General features: G+C 50.8%; 4 protein-coding genes across 5 annotated transcripts in view; 3 read left to right on the top strand and 1 right to left on the bottom strand.

Moving 5' to 3' along the window:
- The window catches only part of EFHD1 (EF-hand domain family member D1), a 164,148-nt gene that overhangs the window by 15,423 nt on the left and 129,039 nt on the right, over positions 1–19,686 (top strand). The window lies entirely within an intron of this gene.
- CHRNG (cholinergic receptor nicotinic gamma subunit) lies at positions 1,403–7,382 on the top strand. The gene is made up of 12 exons (XM_050751204.1): positions 1,403–1,487; positions 1,677–1,816; positions 2,065–2,109; positions 2,286–2,395; positions 3,041–3,196; positions 4,100–4,197; positions 4,560–4,760; positions 4,953–5,067; positions 5,261–5,375; positions 6,032–6,242; positions 6,434–6,564; positions 7,181–7,382. The coding sequence occupies exons 1-12, from the start codon at positions 1,433–1,435 to the stop codon at positions 7,352–7,354; spliced, it is 1,551 nt and encodes a 516-aa protein (XP_050607161.1). The 5' UTR covers positions 1,403–1,432; the 3' UTR covers positions 7,355–7,382.
- Positions 9,915–12,510, bottom strand: TIGD1 (tigger transposable element derived 1). The gene is made up of 2 exons (XM_050751114.1): positions 12,306–12,510; positions 9,915–11,905 (listed from the first exon to the last, which is right to left on the bottom strand). Exon 2 carries the CDS (start codon positions 11,815–11,817, stop codon positions 10,048–10,050), a length of 1,770 nt encoding a protein of 589 aa, XP_050607071.1. The 5' UTR covers positions 11,818–11,905; positions 12,306–12,510; the 3' UTR covers positions 9,915–10,047.
- The window catches only part of EIF4E2 (eukaryotic translation initiation factor 4E family member 2), a 32,557-nt gene continuing 25,385 nt past the window's right edge, over positions 12,515–19,686 (top strand). For both annotated transcript variants that reach the window (XM_050751154.1, XM_050751153.1), the window contains exons 1-2: positions 12,515–12,665; positions 18,372–18,486. In XM_050751154.1, coding sequence (XP_050607111.1) covers positions 12,646–12,665; positions 18,372–18,486 — 135 coding nt within the window. In that variant the 5' untranslated portion in view covers positions 12,515–12,645. The remainder of the gene's footprint in view (positions 12,666–18,371; positions 18,487–19,686) is intronic.

The following is a 19,686-nucleotide window of genomic DNA, read 5'->3' as shown; positions in this document are numbered from 1 at the left end:
GAAAGGCAAGGGTCTCAGAAGTGAGAAGGACACAAGGGCTTTGTAAATTCCAGGAAAAGTGGGCCACACAGAGAGAAGCTCAGTGGCGGGGGAGGGGTGAGCTTCCCCCCCCCCACTGAGGGGAAGCTCAGGGAGGGGGAAGCTCAGGGAGGAGGAAGCTCGGGGTAAGAGAAACCCAGTGAGGGGGAAGCTTAGGGAGGGGGAAGTTCAGGGAGAGGGATGCTGAGTGAGGGTGATACCGAGTGAGGGTGATACCGAGTGAGGGCGATGCCGAGTGAGGGCGATGCCGAGTGAGGGCGATGCCGAGTGAGGGGGATGCCGAGTGAGGGGGATGCCGAGTGAGGGGGATGCCGAGTGAGGGCGATGCCGAGTGAGGGCGATGCCGAGTGAGGGCGATGCCGAGTGAGGGGGATGCCGAGTGAGGGCGATGCCGAGTGAGGGGGATGCCGAGTGAGGGGGATGCCGAGTGAGGGGGATGCCGAGTGAGGGGGATGCCGAGTGAGGGGGATGCCGAGTGAGGGCGATGCCGAGTGAGGGGGATGCCGAGTGAGGGCGATGCCGAGTGAGGGCGATGCCGAGTGAGGGGGATGCCGAGTGAGGGGGATGCCGAGTGAGGGGGTGAGTGAGGGGGATGCCGAGTGAGGGGGATGCCGAGTGAGGGGGATGCCGAGTGAGGGGGATGCCGAGTGAGGGGGATGCCGAGTGAGGGGGATGCGCAGTGAGGGAGATGCCCAGTGGCAGGCCAAGATGGGCGGATCACTTGAGTTCAGGAATTCAAGACTGGCCTGGCCAACATGGTGAAACCCCGTCTCTACTAAAAATACAAAAAAAAAAAAAAAATAGCCAGGCATGTTGGCACGTGCCAGTAGTCCCAGCTACTCAGAAGGCTGAAGTAGGAGAATCGAGGTGGAGGTTGTAGTGAGCCAAGATCGCACCACTGCACTCCAGCAAAAAACAAACAAAATCCTCACATGCCTACCCAACAGCCTTCACACACACCCAAATCCTGACTCCCTAGAGGGAGCAGGAGGGAGTCCACCTCAGCCCTCTCTGGAGCTGCCATCAGGTTCCTTGGCAACCTGCCTTCCCTACCACACCCAGCTGGCCCTGGCTGTGTCCTTGGCCCCCATGTGGAACACAGAGGTGGGGCTGGGACAACTGAGCCCGAGTTGGGGCTGGAAGGTGGATGTCTCTTTTGGGGCAGACGGGGCCCCTGTCTCCCCTCTCCAGCCCAGGTAATCTGAGCCCAGCATTGTGTCCATCCTGGAACAGCTGACAAGGCTGTGGTCAGACAGCTGGTGGGGCTGGGCCGGGTTGGCTGGGCTGACTGGGGTGGGAGTGTAGGCTGTTATATGACACCCAGAGCCCATCTCTCTCTGCCCCAGACCTTGGAGCTGTTGTCCCACCCATCACTGCAGAGAGCTGAGGCGCCATGCATGGGGGCCAGGGGCTGCTGCTCCTCCTGCCGCTGCTGGCTGTCTGCCTGGGTAGGACACAAAGGAATCTCAGCCTAAGGAGTCCCAGAGCTGGGGTCCACGGCCTCAGGGGATGGAGAGCCTGAGGGCTATTGGGGCCTGCCCTGGATCCAGTTCCCTGAGTCTCCACTTCACACCCCCAGGGCCTCCCCAATCTTTCCGCTTCCAAGCTCCTGCTAGGCTCACGCCTGTCTATTGCAGGGGTCCAGGGCCGGAATCAGGAGGAGCGCCTGCTCGCAGACCTGATGCAAAACTACGACCCCAACCTGCGACCTGCGGAACGAGACTCGGATGTGGTCAACGTCAGCCTGAAGCTAACCCTCACCAACCTCATCTCCCTGGTAAGCCGCAGGATGGAGGAGGGGTCAGTGCACCAGGCCCTGGGACCCGCTGGGGATAGCATGGGGTGACTCCAGCCACCAAGAGGTTGGAGGGCCCCACAGGGGACAGGCTGGGGTCTGGAAAACCCCCATGATTGTGGGGGGTGTACTGTCAAGAGGCTGGGGGATGCTTGGCCCCATCGGTGGCCTGTGGGACTGGCACTGAAGTTGGGGGCTGAGCCCTCCATACTGCACCCTTGCACCCCCAGAACGAGCGAGAGGAAGCCCTCACCACCAACGTCTGGATAGAGATGGTAAGAGGCCACCCTGCTACCCTCCTTCCATCAGGGGCCCCACCTCACCACCCCAAGGCCTCCTGAAAGTTGCCTGCCCCCTTCCTGCCTCTTCTGTCCTCTTGGGCTGGATGCCCACTCCTAGGGGTGTGGTGCAGCAGAGGGCAGAGGCCTAGCAACTGCCCCTCCCCCTGCAGCAGTGGTGCGACTATCGCCTGCGCTGGGATCCGCGAGACTACGAAGGCCTGTGGGTGCTGAGGGTGCCGTCCACCATGGTGTGGCGGCCGGATATCGTGCTGGAGAACAAGTGAGGAGGGGGCGCAGGCAGGGGTGTGGGGGACAAAGAACACAGGGTCTGGGCCCAGCAGAACAAGGGGGCTCTGGGAAAAGAGAAAGATGAGCAGGGGGTACAAATTGGGCACCTGTGTGGCTAGGGAAGAACTGGAAGGAGCAGGTGCCAAGGGCAGGGCCCTGGGTATGGCCTCTGACCCCAGGGCCAGCAGACCAGACCCTACGCCAGGCTCCATCCCCTCTGGGCTGGGCCACCTGGTGGGCTGCTCCCTTCCCTGTAACATGGGGCCACGGACGGGTCCTACAGAAGCTGGTGGGAGTCAACAAGACAGGCATGAAAAGTACATCACTTGGGGGCTGGCACATGGTGTGGGCTTAACACATTAATCGTTATTATATTATTATTATTATTAAAACAAGAGAGAGAAAGAGAAGCAGAAATTAGGAGGTGGTGCCTGAGGAAGTCTGTCTGGGGCAGGGGTGGCAGGAGGATTGCTGGGGGGACCTAGTGGTCCGGGTGGGAACCACTCAGGGGGTGACAGGCTGGTAGGGACTTGCGTCCCCAGGCCCCTATCCACATGGGGCAGAGGGGCTGGTCTGGGGCTGGGGTGTCGGGGGCTGAGCCCACAGCCTCGTGGCCTGGCCTGTTCTGTGCACACAGCGTGGACGGTGTCTTCGAGGTGGCCCTCTACTGCAATGTGCTCGTGTCCCCTGACGGCTGTATCTACTGGCTGCCGCCTGCCATCTTCCGTTCCGCCTGCTCTATCTCAGTCACCTACTTCCCCTTCGACTGGCAGAACTGCTCCCTTATCTTCCAGTGAGGCCATTTATGGGGGAGGATTAAGAGAGCTGCTCTCAGAGGGCCCTGGGCAGGGGTGGGGCAAGGCCTGGGCAAGACTTCTGGCCTTGGCTCTGGCAGCACCTAGAGGCCAAGGGCCTGGCTGCATCTCCCCTGGGCCTCTGTGCCCATCTCAGGCTAAGACGCCTGAAGGTGCCCGAGCTCTCCCTGCTAAGCCTGAGTCCCCTCACTCATCCTCCTTCACTGCCTCAGTTTCCTCGCCAGTGCCCCAAGGGGAGACATTCACACCTGGGGTGCATGGGTGAGAAGGCACACATGCACACAACATGCATGTCTGCGCACACACGAAACCACTGCACACTCCAGGCCCACGGGGAAGCGGGGCTGTTCTGTGAGAGAGGGGCCCTGGCAGGGAACCCAGCGGAAGCATGTGTGCAACCAAGCCACCCCTGGGCGTCTCTGGGTCTGTTTCCTCAAACCTAAGTGTGGGGAGGAGGGCCTGAGGGAGGGTTCTCCTGTATCTTAGAGGAGCAGTCTTTCCACAAGCAAAACCTGGCAGGGACACTCCCCTCCACAGACACAAGGGTCCTCCTTAGCTAGGCATGTATATTCTACATTGCCATCATCAGCCCCTCCTGCCAGACAGCAGTGGGAGGGACACATGCAGAGTGGCCCTGGGCCCATCAGCCAGGTGAGGGCCCTGCAGCCTCCTGGGCCGTCAACTCAATCTTCCTGACCCCAAAGAGCCCTAGGTCCCCTGCTCTCCATATCTCACCACTGGGGTTTTATGGAGAACTCAGAAGCATAGGGCTGCATCTTGCTGAAGCAAAGCTGCCCACACTTGTCCCCAGATGGTCATCCCCATGCAGTCATGGCAGGTCTACCCACTCACATTTAGCCTCTTTCCTCGGTGACTCCCAGGTCCCAGACTTACAGCACCAATGAGATTGATCTGCAGCTGAGTCAGGAAGATGGCCAGACCATCGAGTGGATTTTCATTGACCCTGAGGCCTTCACAGGTAACCCCCACCCAAGGGCTCCCCAGGCAGCCTCATCCAGGGCTCCTGCTGGACCAAGCTGTGGTCAAGGCTGGACCAAGGTCAAATCCCTCCCATGTAACTCAAAATGAAAACTACAGCAAACCATAAAATACGCTTTTTAAAACGTCCAACAAAGCTCTGACTTTCCTCATGATAATGACTCCAATTTTAGGAGAGGCTCAAGTATCCAATCTCCCACCCCACTTCTGTCCTGCAAGGGTGCCTCCCCTGCTGGTGCTCCTTAGGGCACATGCTGCCCTTGCAGCTGGGTCACTCAGGCCGCAGGGATCTGCCTAGCCCACACTTCCTGTGCCTACTCCTGCCTGCCTGCCTGCCCGCAGAGAATGGGGAGTGGGCCATCCAGCACCGACCAGCCAAGATGCTCCTGGACCCAGCGGCACCAGCCCAGGAGGCAGGCCACCAGAAGGTGGTGTTCTACCTGCTCATCCAGCGCAAGCCCCTCTTCTACGTCATCAACATCATCGCCCCCTGCGTGCTCATCTCCTCCGTCGCCATCCTCATCTACTTCCTTCCTGCCAAGGGTACCTGGAGCCTATGGGAGAGAGCCGTCCAGTAGCACAGGGGATACCTGGGAGGCCGGGGCGGGCCCTGCCTGGGGCACAGAGTGGCATTACGACCCAGGACAGAGGCAGCGGGCTACTTCTGGGGTAAGGGTTTCCTCTGTGGGTGGGGAAGGTAGGGACCTGCTCTGAGAGCCTCTCGGTCACTGGCAGCTGGGGGCCAGAAGTGTACCGTCGCCATCAACGTGCTCCTGGCCCAGACTGTCTTCCTTTTCCTTGTGGCCAAGAAGGTGCCTGAAACCTCCCAGGCAGTGCCACTCATTAGCAAGTAAGGCTGGTCTTCATGCCCACCCGCCTACCCCTCTCTCCTTTCTTGGGAGCACAATGGCCTCCTGCATTGCCCTTTTGCCCTCCATCCACCCCAGCATCCTCAATTCAGGAGGCCTGAGGGGGGCAGCCACTAAGGGTGGGGGTAGCATCATGGTATGGGCTGCCAGCTCCTGCCCACCCCACCCTGACAGGTACCTGACCTTCCTCCTGGTGGTGACCATCCTCATTGTCGTGAATGCTGTGGTCGTGCTCAACGTGTCCTTGCGGTCCCCACACACACACTCCATGGCCCAAGGGGTCCGCAAGGCAAGGACCTTCCCTGCCCACTTCAACATCCTGCTGCCCACTCCCCTACACCTCCCTCTCGCACGCCCCTGGCCATATTCCTCACCTGCGACATTCCACAGCACACCTATCCTGGGTGTATCTTGAAGCATGGGCCAAAATCGATTACAGTAATACAGTAATGAAATTGCTTCCTAGGTGCCAGGGATATTACAAATGTTAATGTATTTCATCTTCATAAAATCCGTATCATCTCCAATTACAGATGAGGACATTGAGGCACAGAGAGGTTAAGCAACTTGCCCAAGAAAGTGCACTATGAAGTCAAAAAAGCAAGAGTCTCCCAGGGTAGTCTGATTCTAGTCTGTGATCTATAGCCCACCTGCAGCCTTCAGCTTGGGCCCTTGTTGCACATGCAGATTCCCAGGCCTGCCCCAGGCATTCTAGGCCAGAATAGCATGAGGGTTGGGGGCAGGAATCTGTGTTTGTAAAAAGTGCCCTGGTGATTCTGATGTGCACTGAAGTTTGGGGACCCAGGCTCATGTCCAGTACAGAGCTTTACCAAGGCCACATCACTGCCCTGGTATGTGCCTAGCAGCACAAGCCCTTAACGCCAACTTCCTGCTTCTGCTCTGAAGCTCGGCCTGGCTGCCCTAGTGAAGCCACCCCCTCTCTAGGTGTTCCTGAGGCTCTTGCCCCAGCTGCTGAGGATGCACGTTCGCCCGCTGGCCCCGGCAGCTGTGCAGGACACCCAGCCCCGGCTACAGAATGGCTCCTCGGGATGGTCGATCACAACTGGGGAGGTGGCCCTCTGCCTGCCTCGCAGTGAACTCCTCTTCCAGCAGTGGCAGCAGCAAGGGCTGGTGGCAGCAGCGCTGGAGAAGCTAGGTGAGACATTGCAAGTGTGCCTGGGGACACTCCTCCCCTGGGACTCCAGCTGGGGAGCCAGACACAGCAGATGAGTGCTGGAGAAGTGTCCAGGTCAGGGAGACAGCAGCTGGGGTCCCTAAGGAGAGGCCATCTTCTCTGCCTGTTTCTCCTCCATTCTACTCCCAAACCTTATCCTTTCTCTTTATCAGAGAAAGGCCCGGAGTTAGAGCCGAGCCAGTTCTGTGGCAGCCTGAAGCAGGCTGCGCCAGCCATCCAGGCCTGCGTGGAAGCCTGCAACCTCATTGCCCGTGCCCGGCACCAGCAGAGTCACTTTGACAATGTAAGCTGAGTCAGGGTGGGGTGGAGGTGGAGTGAGTACCTGGGCTTGGACCTGTGATGGAGACAGGATGAGTGGGGTGGTCAAGATAGGGCAGTGGGATGGAAAAAGAGGCGTTTGGGAGCAGTGGCTCACATCTGTAATCCCAGCACTTTGGGAGGCCGAGGCAGGTGGATTCACCTGATGTCAGGAGTTTGAGACCAGCCTGCCAACATGGCAAAATCCTATCTCTACCAAAAATTAGCTGGGCGTGGTGGTGGGCACCTGTATTCCCAGCTACTCAGGAGGCTGAGGCAGGAGAATCGCTTCAACCTGGGAGGTGGAGGTTGCAGTGAGCCGAGCCGAGATCGCACCACTGCACTCTGTCCTGGGTGAAAGAGTGAGACGTGAGATTCTGTCTCAACAAAAAAAAAAAAAAGAAAGAAAAAGGAACAGGGGCAGCGGGGACATCTCAGGGCCAGGGGACCATGGAATTAGCCACCAGTTGGGACCTGGACATAGGTAAGAAGGGCCCCAGGAAATGGAGACATGGGCCTGCTGGAAGCCCAAGGATGAGAACGGGACCCAGGGAAGACCTGGTGCCGCCGCAGGCCATCCGACACCTGACTCCCATCCTCAGGGGAATGAGGAGTGGTTCCTGGTGGGCCGAGTGCTGGACCGCGTCTGCTTCCTGGCCATGCTCTCGCTCTTCGTCTGTGGCACGGCTGGCATCTTCCTCATGGCCCACTACAACCGGGTGCCAGCCCTGCCATTCCCTGGAGATCCACGCTCCTACCTGCCCTCACCAGACTGAGCCAACCAACCACCGCGGGGCATGTGGGAGTCACACACGTGGGTCACACTGAGTCTTATCAGCCACGTTCTCCTACCGAGGTCCTAAGTGTACTCTTTGGGAAGTGCCCTTCAGGGCTGTGTGAGCCAAACAGCCCTAAGAAAAGCTGGGGAAAGAGTCTGAGCTGGAGTCCGGGAGTGGTTGGGGGTGGGCTGTGGTTAGTGTGCTGCTGCGGTCAGCATGCATGCAGGACTGGCTAGCTTGTCCTGGCAATAGCTGCTCCTCCACTCAGCGCACTCCCCTCACTTAGGCCAAGCATTATTCATTCCCATCAATCTGAAGTCCAAAGGACTGTTTTGTGTAATACCTTCGGGCTTGGGACTGGCTCCCTTTTTACAAGTTCTCCCTGAAAGAGGGCAGTCAAGAGAGGTGTGAAGAGTAGCAGCCAATGATCTCTCCAAAGCAGGGCAGCAGCCCATGCCAGCTGGCATCTCCCCACTGTGCCTTCTGGGTACAATAAGCACCCAATTCTCAAAAGCCCCAGTGGCCTTTCCATGCATGTGCATTTTTCTACCACTGACCACAAGACAATTTCCTGAGTTTTGTAATCCTTTTTTTTTTTAGTTTTTGATGTGTTGTTGTTGTTTTGTTTAGTTTTGAGACAGAGCCTCACTCTTGTCATGCAAGCTAGAGTGGAGTGGCATGATCAAAGCTCACTGCAGCCTCAACTTCCGGGGCTCAAGCGATCCTCCTGCCTCAGTCTCCCAAGTCGCTGGCACCACAGGCATGCACCACTACACCCAACTACTTTTAAATTTTTAGTACAGATGAGGTTTTGCTATGTTGCCTAGGTTGGTCTTGAACTCCTGAGCTCAAGTGATCCTCCCACTTGAGCCTTGGGATTACAGGCATAAGCCACTGTACCTGGCCTCCTTTTTTTTTTTTTTTTTTGAGATGGAGTCTTGCTCTGTCCTCCAGGCTGGAGTGCAGTGGCACAATCTCGGCTCACTGCAACTTCCGCCTCCTGGGTTCAAGTGATTCTCCTGCCTCAGCCTCCTGAGTAGCTGGAATTACAGGCGCACATCACCACGCCCAGCTGATTTTTTTTTTTTTGTATTTTTAGTAGAAATGGGGTTTCACCATGTTGGCCAGGCTGGTCTCGAACTCCTGACCTTGTGATCTGCCCACCTCAGCCTCCCAAAAAGTGCTGGGATTACAGGCGTGAGCCACCGCGCCAGGTCACCTGGCCTCCATTTTAATTAAGAGCTCCTCACAGCAGTATGGACAAGCAAGAATCATTATTCCCCGTGTTATACTGGCAAATTGAGCCTAGAGTAAGAGGGACTCCACACAACACTGGTGGCTAAACAAGGTTTGAAGTCCAGAATTCCTGACTCTGACCCAATCTGACATTCTAAGATTCTATGGCCTGAAAAACAGGCCCTTCTTCCCAAAGGATGGTTGAGACAAGGAAGAGCCAGGCAAGAAGAGTGTGGAATTAACAGAAAGCCACTGAGCTCTTCATTCCAGGAGGAGACTTTGGCCTCCCTTGACCCCACTAATCAGGTAGTAAGGCAATAAGCTGGGGTCTTCCTGTGGGAGAGGCGAGGTCCTGCTCTAAGATTACAGCTGGCACAAGAGTTCGGCTGGTAACCAGGGGACACCCTTGGGCAAGTCACCTATGCTCCCTGAGCCTGTTCCCTCATCGGTAAATAAGGTGCAAAAAATAATCCATTCCCGACCAGGTGTGGTGGCTCACACCTGTAATCCCAGCACCTTGAGAGGACAAGGTGGTGGACTGCTTGAGCTCAGGAGCCCAGGAACCCAGGAACCCAGCCTGGGCAACATGGGGACACCCGGTCTCTACCAAAAAATAAAAACTTAGTTGGGCGTGGTGATGCATACCTGTAGTCCCAGTTACTCGGGAGGCTGAGGTGGGGGGATCGCTTGAGCCCAGGAGGTCTAGGCTGCAGTGAGCTGTGATCATGTGACTGCACTCCAGCCTGATGACACAGTAAGAGCCTGTCTCAAAAAAAAAAAAAAAAAAAAAATTACAAAACTAAAAAAAAAAGTGAAAGTGCCACATAAAGGCCTGACAACAGGATATGATGGCAGGAGGGGACCTTGGAAATATGCCCTCCCTCCAAGCACAGGATTGCTGTCTTTGGGGTTCAATCACCAGCAAGTTCATTTTATTTACTCCAGTGTGTGTCTGTGCTTGTGCATGCGTAGTGTGTTTGAAGCAAGAGCAGAGTCAGAGCCCTAGAGTCCTAGAGGAGTTAAGGAGAGTGGGGGAGAACTTTGATCAGGGAGGGAATCTGGTGACAGTGGGGTCATTTCAGCTTCCCATAAGCCCCTTACTAGCTGTGTATCTGGCACAAGTCTCTCAACCTCTCTGAAAGCCTCAGAAGGCAGAGGATTAGCTCCTTGTACATAGTAAGCACTCAAATTGGCTGCCATTACTATAGGTTACTGTCTCATGGGATCCATATAGTAACCTGAGGAGGTAGGAAGACGTATACCTCAAAGATATTCCAGGTTCAGTTCCAGACCAACACAAGAAAGCAAGTCACATGAATGCTTTTGGTTTCCCAATGCACATAAAAGTTATGTTTACACTATACTGTAGACTAGCAAGAGTGCAATAGCATTTTCTAATAAAACAATATACATACCTAAATTTAAAAATACTTTGTTGCTAAAAATGCTAATGATCAATCTGAGCCTTCAGTGAGTCGTACTCTTTTTGCTGGTGGAGGGTCTTGCCTCGAGGTTGATGGCTGCTGACTGGTCAGGGTGGTGGCTGCTGAAGGTTGGGGTGGCTGTGGCAATTTCTTAAAATAAGACATCAGTGCAGTTTGTCTCATCAATTGACTCTTCCTTTCATGAAAGATTTCTCTGTAGCATGCGATGCTGTTTGATAGCATTTTGCCCACAGTAGAACTTCTTTCAAAATTGGAGTCAATCCTCTCAAACCCTGCTGCTGCTTTGTCAACTAAGTTTATGTAATATTCTAAATCCTTTGTTGTCATTTCAACAATGTTCACAGCATCTTCACCAGGTGTAGATTCCATCTCAAGAAACCACTTTCTTTGTGCATTCATAAGAAACAGCTCCTTATCTGTTACAGTTTTATCATGAGACTGCAGCAATTCAGTTACATCTCTAGGCTCCACTTCTAATTCTAGTTCTCTTGCTATTTCCACCACATCTGCACTTACTTCCTCCACTGAAGTCTTGAACCCATCATAGTCATCAATGAGGGTGGGAATCAACTTCTTCCAAACTCCTGTTAATGTTGACATTTTGACCTCCTCCCATGAATCACGAATGTTTTTAATGGCATCTAAAATGGTGAATCCTTTCCAGAAGGTTTTCAATTTGCTTTGCCCAGATCCATCAGAGACATCCATGGCAGCTAGAGCCTTATGAAACGTATTTCTCAAATAATAAGACTTGAAGGTCGAAATTACTCCTTGATCCATGGGCTGCAGAATGGATGTTGTGTTAGCGGGCATGAAAACAACATTAATCTCCTTGTATATCTCCATCAGAGCTCTTGGATGACTAGGGGCATTGTCAATGAGCAGTAATATTTTGAAAGGAATCTTCTTTTCTGAGCAGTAGGTCTCAACAGTGGGTTTAAAGTATTCAGTAAACCACACTGTAAACAGATGTGCTGTCATCCGGGCTTTGCTGTTCCATTTATATAGCACAGGTAGAGTAGATTTAGTATAATTCTTAAGGGCCCTAGGATTTTCAGAATGGTAAACAAGCATTGGCTTCAACTTAAAGTCACCAGCTGCATTAGCCCCCAACAAGAGAGTCAGCCTGTCCTTTGAAGCTTTGAAGCCAGGCACTGACTTCTCCTCTCTAGCTATGAAAGTCCTAGATGGCATCTTCTTCCAACAGAAGGCTGTTTCATCTACATTGAAAATCTGTTGTTTAGTGTAGCCACCTTCATCAATGATCTTAGCTAAAGCTTCTGGATAACTTGCTGCAGCTTCTACATCAGCACTAGCTGCTTCACCCTGTGCTTTTATGTTGTGGAAACGGCTTCTTTCCTTAAACCTCATGAACCAACCTCTGCTAGCTTCAAACTTTTCTTCTGCGGCTTCCACACCTCTCTCAGCTTTCATAGAGTTGAAGAGAGTTAGGGCCTTGTTCTGGATTAGGCTTTGGCTTAAGGGAATGTTGTGGCTGGTCTGATCTTCTATCCAGACCACTAAAACTTTCTCCATATCAGCAATAAGGCTGTTTCGCTTTCTTATCATTCGTGTGGTCATTGGAGTAGCACTTTTAACTTCCTTCAAGAACTTTTCCTTTGCATTTACAACTTGGCTAACTGTTTGCCGCAGGAGGCCTAGCCTTCGGCCTATCTCGGCTTTTGACATACCTTCCTCACTGAGTTTAATCATTTCTAGTTTTTGATTTAAAGTGAGAGACGTGCGACTCTTCCTTTCACTTGAGCACTTAGAGGCCATTGCAGAGTTATTAATTCGCCTAATCTCAATATTGTTGTGTCTCAGGGAACAGAGAGGCCCAAGAAGAGGGAGAAAGATGGGGAACAATCTGTGGGTGGAGCAGTCAGAACACACACATTAAGTTCGCGGTCTTATAAAAGACGCTGTATGTGGCACCCCAAAACAATAGCAACATCAAAGATCACTGATCATAAATCACCATAACAGACACAGAAATCATGAAAAGTTTGAAATATTTTGAGAATTACCAAAATGTAACACAGAGACACGAAGTGAACACATGCTGTTGGAAAAATGGCGCTAATACAATTGCTAGACTCAGGGCTGCCACAAACCCTCAATTTGTTTTTAGAAAGTCCTATCTGCGAAGCGCAATAAAACGAGGTATGCCATAGTATAGTGGCGCTGCCGCCAAAGGAAAGCCTCGGGAAGGTTAAGAGAGATAAGGGAGAGTGCGTCCGGCACTGGAGGAGGAGGAGGGTTTTTACCAGGCAGCGAGTCCAGAGCCCGCGCTGTCAACGACGCGGTGCTGCCTTTTTTTGGAGGCGCTGCAGGAGGGCGCCTGGACACGCTCCCTTAGGAGAGCGGGCAGGTCACAGGACCTGGACGGCGACAAAGCTGAGACCTGAAGCCAGCTCGGCCTCTGAGGCCAACCCTCTGCGCAGCCGCCCTGGGCTGGCGTCCCGAGATAGACGCCCCCAAACCGGGCCTGCGCGTGGACGTTCCGCTGTGCCCCGCGCAAAACCGGAAGTACCCGGGCCTAAGGCTGAGGGACCCGGTGGAGCGGAAGTCACTCCCTGAGGCAGTGGCGACAGCCGCGGCGAGAGGATGAACAACAAGTTCGACGCGTGAGTGGCTCGTGGCCGCCCCCGGGGCCCCTTCCCCCAACAGTTCCCCCGCGCCCGCCCCCACTGGGGCTAGGGCGGCGCAAACCCGGCGGCCCCGGCTTCCCTGCCGGGATCAGGCTGCGGCCGGACCTGGCCTGGGCTGGCGGGGAGGAGGGGGCTGGGGAGCGATGGATCCCGGGGTCCCGGAGACCCCAGGGCCGTCCGAACCGAGGGCGAAGAGCTGAGCCCGGGGGAGGGGTGGCTGTGCCGCCCGGTAGGGGGAGATTTTCGGACGCCCCGCCCCGGTGGATGCGGATTGCCGACGACGTGGAGGGGTGGGGACCTCGGCGGTTTGGGTGTTTCCGCAGTCTGGCCGCGCTGTCTCTGAATCCAGCTTTCCCCACACACTCCCTCTCCCCTCTGAGCCTCAGTTTTCTCATCTGCAGAGTGGGGACGGTAACACCCTTTGTCGTAGAGTTTGGAGGATGCAATGAGGTAATGTGGCGGCTGCCCTCGACGCGGTGGAAGGCTGGCTTAGGAATTAGCATCTTCCTGAGACTCTTCCTACTTTCTTTCTCCTCCCACTCCCGTTCCCGTCTTCCAACACACTCGCCAAGACTTGGGTATACTTGTCGCCCTCTCTTGCCCGCTCCGGTTTCTAGTTTCAGCATCAAACAGTTTGGAGGTACAGAGGGAAAATGCAGAAGTATTTTTACTTATTCCCCTCCAAGGATTGTATCTTGAGGTAGAATATGTTCCTACCTCTGTTCCAGTAGTCTAGTAAATCTGTCTCTTCATCTGAAAGCCTGGATTTGTAGTCCCAGATTCACCACTTACCAGCTGTTTGACTGTAGAAAAGTTACCCAGTCTCTGAGCCATTGTTGCTCAAACCACGTTAGTGGTTAGTACCCTGCTGCCACAGCGGGGTGTGATAAGGGTCAAATCACACTCAGCAATGCTTAAAGATATTTGTGAAACATTGCTAACTACTGAGATATAAACGTAAAGTGGAATTACTATTAGTTTAGGTTGTGACCTTGTGCTTTTGATGGGAAATTAGGGTTTTTCCAATGCAGAGAGTACTGTGCAAATTCAAAGAGTACTGGATTTCCAGCACTCCAGGCAGGTAGGTCCTCAGGCATGTTTGCTGGTTGCTGAGGGGTCTCTGCTACTTGAGAAAGTCTTTGCCCGACCTCTTCTCTATCCTTAGGTTTAACTGAGCCTATCCCTCTACGAACCTCTCCCACACTGCCGTCCCATTTCATCTCTATCGTAAACCCTGCAACACCTAGTTCCAGATCCACATCCTGCCTCAGTGGAGCTTTCTGGAACCTTTATACCCCTTCCTCCACTGATTTGCACAAACCAAATTTCATCCTAAGAAGACATCTTATGGGTCATCTAGCTCAGGCCTACCTAAATCATTTGGGGGTCTGCAGTAAGAATGGTAATAATGGACTTCCACAGGGATCTTGCTAGGTACTTTTCATATATATATGTTTTTTGAGCCAGGGTCTCACTGTGTCACCCTGGCTGGAGTGCAGTGGTGTGACCACAGCTCACTGCCCACTCAACCTCCCGGGCACCAGCAATCCTACCATCTCAGCCTCCAGAGTAGCTGGGACTACAAGCATGTGCCACCCTGCCTGGCTAATTTTTTTGTATTTTTTTGTAGAGACAGGGTTTCACCATGTTGCCCAGGCTGATGTCCAATTCCTGGACTCAAGAGATCCACCCACCTTGGCCTCCCAAAGTGCTGAGATTACAGGCGGGAGCCACCACCGCCAGCCTCATATGTTATTTCTACTCTAACAACTCTGTGAAGGGGATCTTGTTATCTCCTTTTACAGATAAGGAAAAGGAGACTCTGAGATTAAGTAATGCCCAAGACAACAGGAAAGGAAGGGCTATCCCAGGTTTGTTGTGTAACCTTGGTTCAAGCACCTTGTGAGAAATATTAAACTTGTCCACTTTTTTATCTTAGCTCTTCTATGATTGAAGAACCTGGGTCATTTTAATCACTTTGAATTATTAACTATTATATTGAGCCAGAATCTTAACATCTACCCTCTAGCATTGCAGGAAGAAGAAAAACAAGCTTTCTTTCATTTGAAATTAGCAATTGAAAACAGCACTCCTGCCCCTAGTTTTTTTTTTTTATGTTGTTTTTCATTCAGAAATTCTGCAGTTTTTAGGCCATTGCTGCATATTTGGAGTCTTTATCACATTGCTCTCTTTACTAATCTGCACTCTTTACCACACTGCTCTTAAGGACATGTTCCAGTTTGCCAGAATTCTTCCAGAAGTCCAGTGGCTGGAGCTGAGTACAGTAGTATATAATCTAATGGGCTCATATTAAAGATTAGCTCTAATCTCCGTTACTGTATGGAGTCAACTTCTCTGAATGAAACCTTTGATTATAATTGCTTTTGTGGAGAGGGGGTAGACCTATCAAGTCCTTAGATCGCATTGCCAGTGATCCTATTGATATGTAAAACCCTAAGATGCTTTCACAAAAACTGCAGTCCTGACGTAGTTAAACATGGTTTTCAGATCTAGACCACTGTACTTGATTTTGTCTGTATTCTACATCATTTGCTTTTTATTCTGTATTGTTAACTTTGGGCCCATTCCTAACTATTGTCTAAACCACGTATTTGGCACTCGTTGCTTTGATTCTATAGACCCATTCATTAAATGGAAATTTGTTTTATGCCACTGTCTGATGGTGGGGGTATAAAGATGAATTGAACCAAGGTCTTGCCCACAAGGAATTGGTCTAGTTCGGAGGGTGAGAAAATACCTGGGCAGAAGCTTAGCAAGCTAACTAAAGTTCCTCTCAGTCTGGACAGCCTCAGAGTTGCTACCTGACTGCCCGAGTTTACAGAGCACTGATTTTTCAGGCTGAGTGGTATCTTGACTCAAATCCAGCTTGAAGCTGGGAAGAGTAGCTTATAAGATTTGCCTTAAATGTAGGCTTAGAGGGCAGAGTAGTTGGTTAGTTCCACCCTCAGGTAATAAAAGCACTAGGTGTAGGTCCATTAGGGTTCCCATTTACTGTCTTAGAAAGGAATCCGAAGTGGTCCAGGGATCACAGGAACATTGTTTCTTCCCTGACAATTATTTTTGTTAGTTTTTTCTCTGTTTCCTGGTAGTGATCAGCAGCAAAACCACTAAAAAGAAAGGAAGGTATATGCTTTTCTTGGGACTAGCAAAAACAAGATGCTGGGATGACTATACCCCTCTTCAACCAAGATCTAAATGCAAGGGACCCCAGAGGCTATAGTGGGAGTTGGAAGCTAAGAAGAGAGGAATAGGGTTTGCATCCCAGGGGTGTGCCCTAAAGAAGAGAGTTGAGAGCTGTCCTGAGCCTAAGCAGAAGAACCCTTGAGATGTTCTTGATCAGGAGACAGAACTGGCCATGAGAGTATAGCTGGAACAAGTGCAAACATTTATATGGGGAAGTTCAGAAGAGGAGAACCCAACTTAGCCTAGGTCGGGAGAGGTTAGGAAATGTTTCCAAGAGAAAGTGGCCCTCGATCTGAGTCCTGTAGGACAAGTTAACTAGGCAAAGAAGGACTTCTTGAGGAGAGACCACATGATGAGCACAGCAGAAGGATAAAATTGGGGCATCAAAATTAGGATGATACAACTGGAGTGAAAAGAGTTCATTGGGACCAGGAAGGAGATGATATTGGGACATGTGAGCAGAGCAGGGGCCTTTGCACCATGCTGAGGCATGGATATATCTGTGAACCTTTTCTCCTCAGCTGGGTCCTTGGGGACAAGCACTCTGGTAGCTCATACACACCATAGATGCTTGGTAGATGTTGGTAATTTTTAATCCATAGATCTTGTGTGCTAGACAGGCTCCTTTTGAAAAGGAAACCAAATGTTTAATAAAGGGGAAGGGAATATCATAAGCGCAGATGATGGTCTCCTGAAAGTCCAGGGAGGCTGAATAAAAGCCAGAGAGATGGTAGCACCAGCAACAAAATGAAAGTCCCCTGCATTTTCTCTGCTCATCTGCCCCATTCTCTTATCTCCTGGCTTTCTTATCTCTTATCTCCTGGCTTTCTCTGCTTTTGCTCATTGTCTTAATTCTTTCAGGGCTTTTCTTGCATGGGGCGCATATGGCTGCCGCAACTCCTAAGTCTATGATCTTTCTCCTCCTAGATGAATGCTGAGGGGAGGAATTTGCTTATATATTTGAGCAAGGCCCTGGGGCATAGGTTATTGCCCGGGCTGGACTGCCCTTTGGTCAGGTGCCCTTCCTAGTTGTGTCTTGACCAGGGTAGGGATGGGAAGGTTCATGGCACAGGGCATAACCTCCTGAGATTATCCTACAGCTAGGCCTGTGAAATGGGGAGAGCAGGGACCCCAACATGTGACTAGTGCATTCATTCTAATATTTATTGTGTGCTTTTAATGTATCAGGCACTGGGGATTCATGGGCAAAAAAAAAAAAAAAAAACACAAAGTACCCTGCAACATGTTTATGTATCTGCATAGGTTAGTATCTGAATTATAATTGGAGCATTTCTTGTACCATTCTTGAGAACTGCCTAATTTCATTTGACCACATATATAGTTATTGGAGCAAGAAAGATGATTGGAGAGATCTCTGATGAGTTAATGGTCCAACCCTAGAATAAATGGTTTTCTTACTGTCTTTGCAAACTCACCTTCCATTTATCTTTTTGTCTGGATCCATTGATTTTTAGGTGTACCTGAAAACCTTGGGGTAGTTTCGCTGCTCATGAAAGGGAGGGTAATCCCTAAAGTACGTTTGTGCTTATGAAGCAAGAACACATTTATTCTTTCAGTCATTTATTTTTCCTTTTGGTTTACCATTTATGCAGCATCTTCTAGTGCTGCATGTTCAGGCAACATCTTGCCGTGGGTGCAGGAGATACCAAGATGAAATAAGACACTGCTCTAAGGGAACTCTCTCTCTAGTAGGAAAAACAGACATGGGAGGAATGGTGTGGCAGACTGAAGGGGTGGTGTTTGCAAATGGCACCGATACGGGAATATAGATTGCTAGAGGTGGAGGATCCTGGCTGGCAGGAGTCAGATTCTAGAGGATTTTACATTTTGCTGTACTTTATCTTAGAGGGTAGGCATCAAAAAGCGAGGGACTGTTGAAAGTTTAAACATGAAAGTTAAATGTCAGATTTGCACTTAAAAAGATAATGCTGGTGAAAGGGTGGATAGAGAGTGAGAGATTTGTGTCAGGAAGACCACTGAGGAATTTATTGTATGATTGAGATGTCAGGTGAAGAGGGCCTAAACTAAAGTAGTGACAGTGGGGAAGTGTAGAAGAGGTGGTAAGGAGAAGTGGCAAAGCAGATAGTACGTTTTTAACCTTCATTTGAAATGCCAAAGCATTAGAGACTCTTCTCATTTTTTACTCCATTTTTGGCAGGGAAAACAATCCCTTAAACTGTATACCTTAAACAGTCCCTTTAACTGGTTCTTTTTGTGCCTTTTTAGAAAACTGAAAGACAGTGCTTTCTGGAGTTCACAAGTTAGCTGATGGGCATTTCGTTTTTGTTTAATCCTCCTAATTTGCCTGTCTGTATTATTTTGCCCTTCTCACATCTCAGGGCCTGAATTTGAGTGACTTTGGGTTGGTTACATGTAGTTCATATGACTTGGTGGCTTTGTTAGGTGAGCAAGAATTGACTTCATCACAGAATAGTATTATGTTGCCTTTCCATTCAGTTTGAAAGATGATGACAGTGGGGACCATGATCAGAATGAAGAAAACAGCACACAGAAAGATGGTGAGAAGGAAAAAACGGAACGAGACAAGAATCAGAGCAGTAGCAAGAGAAAGGTGAGTTTTGCGCTGCACAGTTGTAGTTGCCTTTGAACTTGAGACTTTATTGTCTTGTGGAATCTGTTTATCTAGAAGATACCAGATTAACTTGATGGCATCCTGTGTTGGAATATCTGACTTTGTTCTCAGAAAAACATTGTGCAATCATTGACGTTCATTTTGGGACCTAGAACTTTTCTCTTGCCGCAAAATCTTGAGATGCTGCCTTGCTTTCAGCATTCTCCTAGCCTGAGATGGAGGAGATTAGCCCTGGAGCTTAACAAGGCTGTTAGCTACTTCTTAGGCCACTGCTGAGTGTTTCAAATGCTACACACCCTTTTAAATTTTAGACAGTTTAGTCAACAATAGTCTAAGGTGAAAGTGACTTGGAAAAGGGAAAACTTAGGGAATGAGAGAGAGAGAGAGATCAGTTTTTTCCTTGAAATGTCAAAACAGGCTGGGTGCAGTGGCTCATGCCTGTAATTCCAGCACTTTGAAAGGCCAAGGTGGGCAGATCCCTAGATCAAGAGATCAGGACCATCCTGGCCAACATGGTGAAATCCCATCTCTACTAAAAATACAAAAATTAGCTGGGTGCTGTGGCGTATGCCTGTAGTCCCAGCTACTGGGGAGGCTGAGGCAAGAGAATCGCTTGAACCCGGGAGGCGGAGGCTGCGGTGAGCCAAGATCATACCACTGCACTCCAGCCTGGCAACAGACTCCATTTCAAAAAAAAAACAAACAAAAGAAGAAATATCAAAGCAATCACTAATTCATTTATTCTGCAATATTGAGTAGCACTCCAAGGGCAAGCCACTTTATGCTAGATGCTAAGAGGACACAAAGGGGAATGAGAGACTGTGGAAGGGGCTTACATTTAATAGTACCAATAATAACAATACTGACATCTGTTGTGCACGTACTCTCTGCCAGTTGCTCAGCATTGTATATCCACTAATTCATTTGATCCTCTCGGCAGTATTATGAGATAGTTGTTATTATTTTCCTCATTTTGCAGGTAAGAAGATGAGGCAGAAACAGGTTAAGTAACTTGACAGTGATGAATCTCATAGAGAAAGCAGTGCTTGGACTGGGCATAGGCTGAGATAAGATACAAACGTGAATACCTGTTATTATATGAGGCAGAAAGTTACAAAGGCCATAAGAACACAGGTAAAGTGTTAGAGGAATTTGGAATCGGTTAACCACTGAGGAAAT

Source organism: Macaca thibetana, chromosome 12, assembly GCF_024542745.1.
Source record: "Macaca thibetana thibetana isolate TM-01 chromosome 12, ASM2454274v1, whole genome shotgun sequence".
NCBI lineage: Eukaryota > Metazoa > Chordata > Mammalia > Primates > Cercopithecidae > Macaca > Macaca thibetana.
The sequence above is the reverse complement of the archived record's forward strand: the minus strand, read 5'-3'. Positions and strand labels throughout refer to the sequence as shown.

Coding starts and splice junctions, on each gene's coding strand:
- CHRNG (XM_050751204.1), top strand. CDS start 1,433: ATGCATGGGGGCCAGGGGCTGCTGCTCCTCCTGCCGCTGCTGGCTGTC. Junction 1,488..1,676: donor GCTGCTGGCTGTCTGCCTGG/GTAGGACACAAA, acceptor TGTCTATTGCAG/GGGTCCAGGGCCGGAATCAG. Junction 6,243..6,433: donor AGCAGCGCTGGAGAAGCTAG/GTGAGACATTGC, acceptor TCTCTTTATCAG/AGAAAGGCCCGGAGTTAGAG.
- TIGD1 (XM_050751114.1), bottom strand. CDS start 11,817: ATGGCCTCTAAGTGCTCAAGTGAAAGGAAGAGTCGCACGTCTCTCACT.